The sequence below is a fragment of the Phocoena phocoena genome, chromosome 12 (assembly GCF_963924675.1).
Source record: "Phocoena phocoena chromosome 12, mPhoPho1.1, whole genome shotgun sequence".
Classification (NCBI taxonomy): domain Eukaryota; kingdom Metazoa; phylum Chordata; class Mammalia; order Artiodactyla; family Phocoenidae; genus Phocoena; species Phocoena phocoena.
The window spans coordinates 48,167,769-48,176,327 of record NC_089230.1 but is presented as its reverse complement, the minus strand read 5'-3'; the positions used below and the strand labels follow the sequence as shown (position 1 = coordinate 48,176,327).

General features: G+C 43.6%; 1 protein-coding gene across 1 annotated transcript in view; it reads left to right on the top strand.

Moving 5' to 3' along the window:
* The first annotated feature begins 5,738 nt into the window (after positions 1-5,738).
* The window catches only part of SLC16A10 (solute carrier family 16 member 10), a 133,307-nt gene continuing 130,486 nt past the window's right edge, over positions 5,739-8,559 (top strand). The window contains exon 1 of the mRNA XM_065889053.1: positions 5,739-6,084. Within this exon, the coding sequence (XP_065745125.1) occupies positions 5,739-6,084 (346 nt within the window). The remainder of the gene's footprint in view (positions 6,085-8,559) is intronic.

The following is an 8,559-nucleotide window of genomic DNA, read 5'->3' as shown; positions in this document are numbered from 1 at the left end:
AGGTTGGGTTTTTTTCAATGAAATAAAATAGATCAGAATGTGCTGTTGTACTCAGAATGTGCTGTATCATAAAAAATTGTTTTGTTAAACTTTTGTTCCAGTTTGTGTGTGTGTCCATGAGTGTGTGTGTATGTACTGGGTTGAGACATCAAATGTGGTTCTAACTGTGGATCACAGTAAAAATATTTTTAAAATTCACGATTCCTGAAGTTCCCTCTGCCTGGTGTTTTAGGTTTCCCTGTGTCTGCAGAAGGCACTCCACAGGGATTTACTTCCATGGTGATTTGGGAGAACAAGTTTCCATGACACCATCCCACACCTTCAACCCAAGCAAGCCAGTCTTTGTACCGAGCCCAAGAAGAGCACAGCCCCTCAGAAAGTGAGGAGGGGCTGAGGTGTAACCATGAGCCACGTTGTTACACAACGGATTCCATGACATCATGTGGGCTTTTCTATACATGGACACAATTTCTCACACATCGTACACTCTTTGGTTTTGCTGTGATGCTTTAGAAGAGACTCTTGCTTTAAGCAGGAAGTTGAACAAAGTAATAAGATCCCTTCTCTAGAGGTAATATCGTATGATTCCAAGAATACAAAATTTCAAGAAATATTTACAACTAAGGACATTCTTCCAGCAACAATAATGCCACAGCCCCTCCACAGGGAGGCACAGGTCACAGACAGCTTCTGGTCATTATCCTACTTCATCTCCTCAACAGTCTTAGGGCCTTGTGTTGGCAGCTTGTGAAGGGTCGAGCCAGGACTTGAGTTCAAATCTCCTTCCTCCAAAATCCTCTTAAATTCCATTGTACCACAGGGAAAGGGACTCTTATTACCAAATTTAAATTATCAATATGTTTTCCTTTGTCATGACAGTAAATTTAATTCCATTTAGTATGCTTCAACAGTAGCAGGGTGCTAATGGTAGGACGCTGCAGTTGACAGATCTGTGTTGGGCATGCTTTGGGGACACTTGGTGTAGATGGTCAAAGCATGGGGAGCCACAGGCCACCAATAGGACACACTCCTACAATTTGGGATAGGGTTGCACAGTGTTACCCTCTGCAAATGAAGCTGATTAAGTATCTAATCCACAGTTCTCGTTCCAGAATATTTGCAAAGAAAATGCTGCTAAAGAATGGGTTTCCCCAAACCTCTTTAGTGATACTAAAATATATCTGAGGTAAACTGTAGTATGACTGAGGTAGCGCTGTCAGTATGGAGTGTGGGGTGGATGGATTGGGGTTAGAGGCCGAAGAATTGTGTTTGGGTTTCAAACACTGACCTGTGGGCTTCCCTGGTGGCACAGTGGTTAAGAATCCACCTGCCAATGCAGGGGACACAGGTTCGAGCCCTGGTCCGGTAACCTGCAGTCTGCAGAGCAACTAAGCCCATGTGCCACAACTACTGAACCTGCGCTCAAGAGGCTGCAAGCCACAACTGCTGAGCCTGCGGGCCACAACTACTGAAGTCCGTGTGCCTAGAGCCTGTGCTCTGCAACAAGAGAAGCCACCGCAATGAGAAGCCCATGCACCGCAACAAAGAGTAGCCCCCACTTGCCGCAACTAGAGAAAGCCAGCACACAGCTATGAAGACCCAACTCAGACAAAATTGAATAAATAAATAAATTAATTAAAACAAAACAAAAACAAAAAAAACTGACCTGCAGTTAGGCAAGTGACTGGGCCAAGGTCACACAGATGGTGAAGTGACAGAGCTCATCTTCTGATTCCAAGTGCTCTTGCCACCATAGCCTGTGTCTTCTGTTGGAGGGTGTCAGCATAGCATAGTTTGGAGACATCTTCTCTGAAGATTATTCAACCTTCTTAACCTGGTTTTGGATCCCCTAATAGGGGTTTGAGAAGACTTATTGAACAATCAACAGTATAAAAACTGATGCACAGTGTTTGCTTTTAAAGACATTTTATATAAAAATAAAATATGTGAAGGGAGAAGTCATTGCATTAGAAGTTGTTTGCATTAGAAAAAAAATGTTGAAGTTACTTTCAATTAGGAATGTAAAATGGGTAAATGTGTACACATAGTTAAAACTTATCCATTTAAGATGTAGGATTGGATCTAACAAGCTATAAAATGATAAGAGGTTTCTTTTTTTTATTAGGCTGGTGTTCATTATCTTAATGTAGTCGATAATGCTTTACCGTCAAAGTTAGACCAAAGTAAAAATAAAAACTTAATTGTTTTTTACTGTATTAGCAACAACCAGTTAGAAGCTCTCATGGAAAAAAATTCATTCACAAAAGCAGTGACAACGACATCAGCAGCAACAACAACATGAAAGTGAAATGTCTGAAAATAATCCTAATGAGAAATGCATGGAACTTATATGAGAAACATTAGTAAACATCACTAAGAAAAAAACATCAATTTCCCTGTTGGGAAAAGTGGAGAATGACTATCAAGAGACCGTTTATAAAAAAGGACATTCAGATGATTAATAAATATATTTGTCACTTATAGCTAAAGCTTTGAAAAATAAACTAATAATGAAATTTCATTTTAATCCTAAATTGGCAGGATTTAAAAATAATCATATTATTCCATACTTCCTGAGGAGCACTAACATGGCATTCTCATATAGTGCTGGTGGGGTTATAAACTGACAAAGTTGCTTTAAAATTTATCAACGTGTTTAGTGTCTTAAAATATGCATGTGCTTTTCACCAGTAATCTCACATCTAGAAATTTATTTTAAAAAATTATCACAGGGCTTCCCCGGTGGCACAGTAGTTGAGAGTCCGCCTGACGATGCAGGGGACACAGGTTCGTGCCCCGGTCCGGGAGGATCCCACATGCCGCGGCGCGGCTGGGCCCGTGAGCCATGGCCGTTGAGCCTGCACGTCCGCAGCCCATGCTCCGCAACAGGAGAGGCCACGACAGTGAGAGGCCCGAGTACTGCAAAAAAAAAAAAAAAAAAATCACAGATGCTGATAAATATTTGTGTGTAATGGCCTCATTCTAACTTATTCTAACTTAATTACCTTTATTATAGGCCCTATCTCCAGACACAGTCACATTCTAAGGTACTGGGGATTAAGGCTTCAATACGATTTTTTGCCTGGGTGGGGGGAGGGTACACAGTCCACAATACCGTGATTCAGATTTTATTTAAAAATGTAAAGAGAAAAAAAAGACTGGAAGGAAACATAGTAGATTTGTAGCTTTGTGAGCAGTCCTGAAGACTCATAACATGTGGTAACTGGTAAATAACTTTGCTGATGTACAAATCTAAGTCACATGGACCTTTGAAGATGGCCTGCGGCAAAGTCTACTGGGCATCCTCATCTCATTGGGCTTCTTTATGTTTCATTCATCATCTTGGATGTAGCAATTTTCATTAAGGGTTAAAAGACTTGTAATTTTTTTTATGATGCCATACCGTAGTTTATAGGGGAAATATGCAATAATGGTAGTTACAAAACTGATGCTCTATCTTCCATGAATACATAAATAATTAAAAACTATTAAATGTTAAGAGAGGTTATATGAGTGGTGTAATAATAAATTTTAAAAATTTTATTATTTTTTGTGGTATCTACTATAGTGAGCATGTATTACTTTTATAATTGGGAAATAAATTCATGTTGTTTAAAAAATACGATTTTCCACCTGAAAATATGGGATGAAGTTGATGTGATCAATTTCATGCTGTGTGATTCTTAAAAAATTTTTTTCAATTCAATTCAGTTTGGTTCAACAACTATTTGTTGTTCACTTACACTGTGCGTGGTGCTGTGGTTCAAAGCTCCATGAGACATCATCTGACCGTCTGAAAATTCTTACTCTAGTTAAGGAGACTGAAAACCACTCTGCTGACTGTGAGAAGTGTTATAAATAAAATATGGAAGCCTGGAGGGAGAATTGATAAAGGTGACTTCCTTTTAGAGTTAAGCCTTGAAGATATAGTGAGAATTCACCATTCAAAAGAGGGGAAAGAAGGTCAGGCAAGGAGGTGTTTGTTCCCCCCTTATTTATGTACTTAATCATTTACTTATATCAATGTTGACTCATGGATATCTATTTTATATTTTGTGTTATAATCCATACCATGTTTTTTTTGGATGTGCTTTCTTTGCTCAATGAAATGTTGTGACTTTCAAAGTCAACAGAGGTGAACATCATAACTTTTAGTGGTTATATAGTACATATTTAATCAATTCTCTACTGATGCACACTTTTGCTTCCACTTTTTATTTCCAACAGTGCTTGAATAACATCCTTGTACATTCATTTTTGTGCACTTGGGCGACTGTTCTTTAGTTTACCATTCTAATCCCATCCCTAAGACATATACTTGAGCTTTGTTCCCTGTTCCTCAAGTACACCCTGCTTTCCCTTAGCTTCTGCTATTTACCTAGAAGGCTCTTCCCCTATCTTTGTCCACTGAAGTTCCCTGTATGATTCAGGGTTCAGCTCAAAGGCTATTTGCTGTATAAGTTCTTCTCTAGCGTTTTGAAGAGAATTTAATGGTTCCATCCCACTTCTCTTTGTTGTATATGTGTTGTAACACTTATTATCCGACACTCCTATCCCAGGACTTCTCTCTACTAGATTTTGAACAGATAGAGGCAGAAATGTGATCAATCACACTCATTTGTGTACTCCATCATAAAGTAACTAGCATATTTTGACTTTGAAGTGAAGAATTTGAGTAACTGAGAAATTAAGAATTGTGCTTAAGGGACTTTCCTGGTGGTCCAGTGGGTAAGAATCCGTGCTCCCAATGCAGGGGGCCCAGGTTTTATCCCCGGTCTGGGAACTAGATCCCCCATGCATGCAGCAACTAAGACCCCGTGCAGCCAAAAAAAAAAAATTGTGCTCAATGTTGCGCAGCTAGTTACTCTTCATTTCTTTTACATACATTGTTGCTCCATGCTTCAGGGAGACAGAAGAGTTGAATACAGGTGCTAGTGTTTGTTTAAAGTACAAACAACTGTGCTGTAGTTTAGTGTTTTTCAGCTGTCTGTCAAAAATGTTTGTTATTTGAAGACTGGTATAACAGTCTTCCAAAATGAGCCTGTTCATTATGCCAAGTATTCACAGGAAATTGCATGTGAATGCAGGAGAAATTAAACAAGGCCTCTAATCTTTCCGACTTCCTTTTTAAGTCAGCAGGTGGCATAACGTATGTTATGTATTAGAATTAGTAATAAGAGGTGAATGCCAGAAAACAAAACAAAAAGAAAACAAAGAGACAATGTTAGTTTAGTCGTGAGGCTGTCAGTGAGCTGAGGCTAAAGAAGGTCCCGCACTGTGGTCCTGATGATCCACCCAGCGTGCACCTAGGAGGAGACGCGCCCCTTCCGTTAACACTTTGTGGCGGGGTGACCTACACATCTGTGACCCCCGCCGGGTAGGAGGAGGCCCCGCTGCAAACGCGCGCGCAGATACAGCCACCCGCAGGCACCTGGCTCCGCGCGCCGCGGGGTGGGGGTGGGCCGGGGCAGGTCCCACCGCCGACCACGCCCCCAGGAGGTGGGGCGGGGGGGCGGGCGTCTTTAAGACCGGGCTACCCAGCCGCCTGCTCAGTCAGGGTGCGGGGCTGTGGACCGGGAGGCTTGAGGCTTATCCCTGCGCCGCCTGCCCACGGGGGCCTCCACCACCCTCACCTCGGCCTCCCTAGCCCGCCAACCCAACTCGGCGGCTCCTCCGCGAGCCTGCCGGGAACTCGCGTTCCTCGCGCTCCCTGGCCCCCGAGGGGGCCGCCTCGGGCCATGGTGCCCTCCCAGGAGGAGCCCGCCGCCGCGCGGGGGCCGAGCGAGGCGCAGCCGCCCGGCCCTGCGCCCCCAGGGGCCGCTCCGCTGCCCGGCCCGGGACCCTTGGATGGCCCGGAGGCGGCGGGGGCCGAGAAGGTGGAGGTAGAGCTGGCGGGGCCGGCGGGGCCGGCGGGCGCTGAGCCCCTTGAGCCCCCTGAGGGCGGCTGGGGTTGGCTGGTGATGCTGGCGGCTATGTGGTGCAACGGGTCGGTGTTCGGCATCCAGAACGCCTGCGGGGTGCTCTTCGTGTCCATGCTGAAGACCTTCGGGTCCAAGGACGATGACAAGATGGTCTTCAAGACAGGTGAGGCACAGCACCCGTCGCGGCCATCCCCGAGGGGGCTGGCGCGGGGACCCCCGGGCATCCCGCGTGCGGAGCGAGCGTCGGCGCCGCCTAGTGCGCCTCTGTGGGTCCGTGTGTGCGGAGGTTGTGAGGGGTGGGTCTGTCCAGTTGCAAAAGCAGCCTGCTCGGTGCGCCTGTCTTTGTGTTGAATCCAGATGTAGGCACTGTATTTGGAAACAAGTCGCAAAACTTATTTGCCTAGATCTTCCTGCTTTCCTCTCTGCAGAATAGGGGCTAAGAGTCTGCGGTAGACTTTCTCTTAATTTTTGAAAACAAACAGACCCTTCCAAACCCTATTACACCGCTCCGTCATTTTTACGGTCTCTTTCGTGACCGTGACGGTTGGGTTTTTGTTCATCTGCTCCCGGCGCTGCAGAGGGCTGTTTGTGTTGCGGGGAGGCAGCGTTGGCGAGATGAAAGATATGTATTCCAAGGTCACGGGAGTTCGGAAGGGGGCCCTGAAGGAACCACGGTTTCGTGGCGTTTTTTTTTTTTTTTTTTGCGATGGGGGGAAGGGGTTGTCACTCTGCTAAATATAGGAGACAGCCAGATCAGGGACTGGGAAGAGGGAGGTGAAGGGTTGCCCTTTCCTAGTGTGTTCTTTGTCATATTTAATCATATACCAAATTAGATGAAAAAGGTGCAGACTTAAAATTTTTTTTCTGTGTAGAGGGTTGGTTATTACCTGATCTACCAAATCCAAGACCTTCTGTATAATGCCTTTACATACATTATTTCATGTCATCCTGCAAGGCGGGCGTTGTCAACCCCATTTAGGTGAGAAAAGTGAAGCTTGTTGAAATAAAGTGTCCTAATGAGCCCAGAATGGAGATAAGACACACATCTTATGACTTAAAGGGCCAAGTGATTTCCATTACTAAATCAGGCTCCCTCTTTGCCATTTGGGCAACTATATGGTTAATGGTCCTTTTTTTTTTAACTTTAATTTTCGTTTATTTTTAGAGTTTTCCTTAGGTCTTTAGTGTGCATACAAAAAATACACAAGACTCGTAACAAATTCTAAGAGAGAGGTAATGTTGGGAGTTTTAAAGCCTTATATATAAAGAGTATTATACTATATGTATCATTATTCAGCTTTTCTTCTACTCTGCATTGTTTGCAGTTTATCCCCATAATACCTCAATTTGAGCTGGTAGCTTAAATTCTTTACATTTTAACTCATAGTTTTCCATTGTATGAATATATTATACTTTATATGCATTTTTCCTTTAATAAACATTTAGGTTACTTCCAAATTTACTATAGACAATGCTGCCATGCATATTCTTGTACATTGGCTCCTTGCGCATGTGAATCAGGTACCATATTTAACCTGGAATTTCTGTTCCTTAAATAGCTTTTAAAGCTGCTGTGTTCTGCAGGTCACAGGATACAAAAGTGTTCAAAATGTAATATGATGTACCTGCTTGGAAGGCAACTATTGTACAGTTTAGCAGGATAGATATGCATATGTAGTAGTAAACAAAAATTATTTTGTGTCTTTTCTCTATGAGTATCGGGTATCTGGGAGGGAAAAGCCCAAGGAGGCAGAATTCACAGAGTCAACATTCTAAGACTAGGTCCTTCAGCATTTAGCATATTCTTGCCTGGGATTACAGACGTTTATTGAAGTCAAAACACCAAAACAAAACAGTCTTTTGTTTACCACTGGTTTTGCAAACTCAGGTGAGTAGATCCATTGGTATCTGTGGAGTGTCTTATTTTTTCTCCTTCCTAACTTTTTTTGAGAGAGAGTGAGCAACTGCTGGAGAGAGACCATAGCTTTACCAGGGATCAGAGTTTTGCAGTGTCGAAGCCTCTGTATCTACCGTCCCCAAGGTTCCCATTGCTACAACAGGCCAATTCTGGGTAGCTGAAGGGGAGGGAGGCCACAGGGACCTGCTCTCTTGAACTTTTTGAAACTCTCTATTTTCAGTTTTGTTGAATGTCTTTCTCCATTTACTCATTTAAATCCTTGATGGCTTTCAGCTGTGTTTGTGTGTGTGGGGGTGTGTACCACACAAACAAGTATACAGGGGTGCCAGCTAAATACTGAAGATCTTTGTGCTCATCTGCATGACTGCCATGTGCGGTTGGTTGTGCCCTTGCACAAAGGTACACAATTCAGGGTCAGTGGTGACTGGAAACCAGCCTGTGCTCTGGGTGCCTTTTATCTAATTCCTGCAGAGGGGCCCTGTGCACTTGTAACGGCCCTGTGTAACACCCCAGCTAGATGGCACAAAAGCCTGTACTTGTACTTGGTCGATATGTGAAACATGTACAGCAGATAAACTTTAAGGTCTGAGGTCACCTCATCGGTGAAAAAATGGTGACAGGATAGTCTTTTAGCCAGTTAATGTTGAGATCCACCCCCCTTCTGTCTCTCTCTCCTTTCTTTGCTCCCTTCTTCCTTCCTCTCATTCTCTCTCTCCCCAC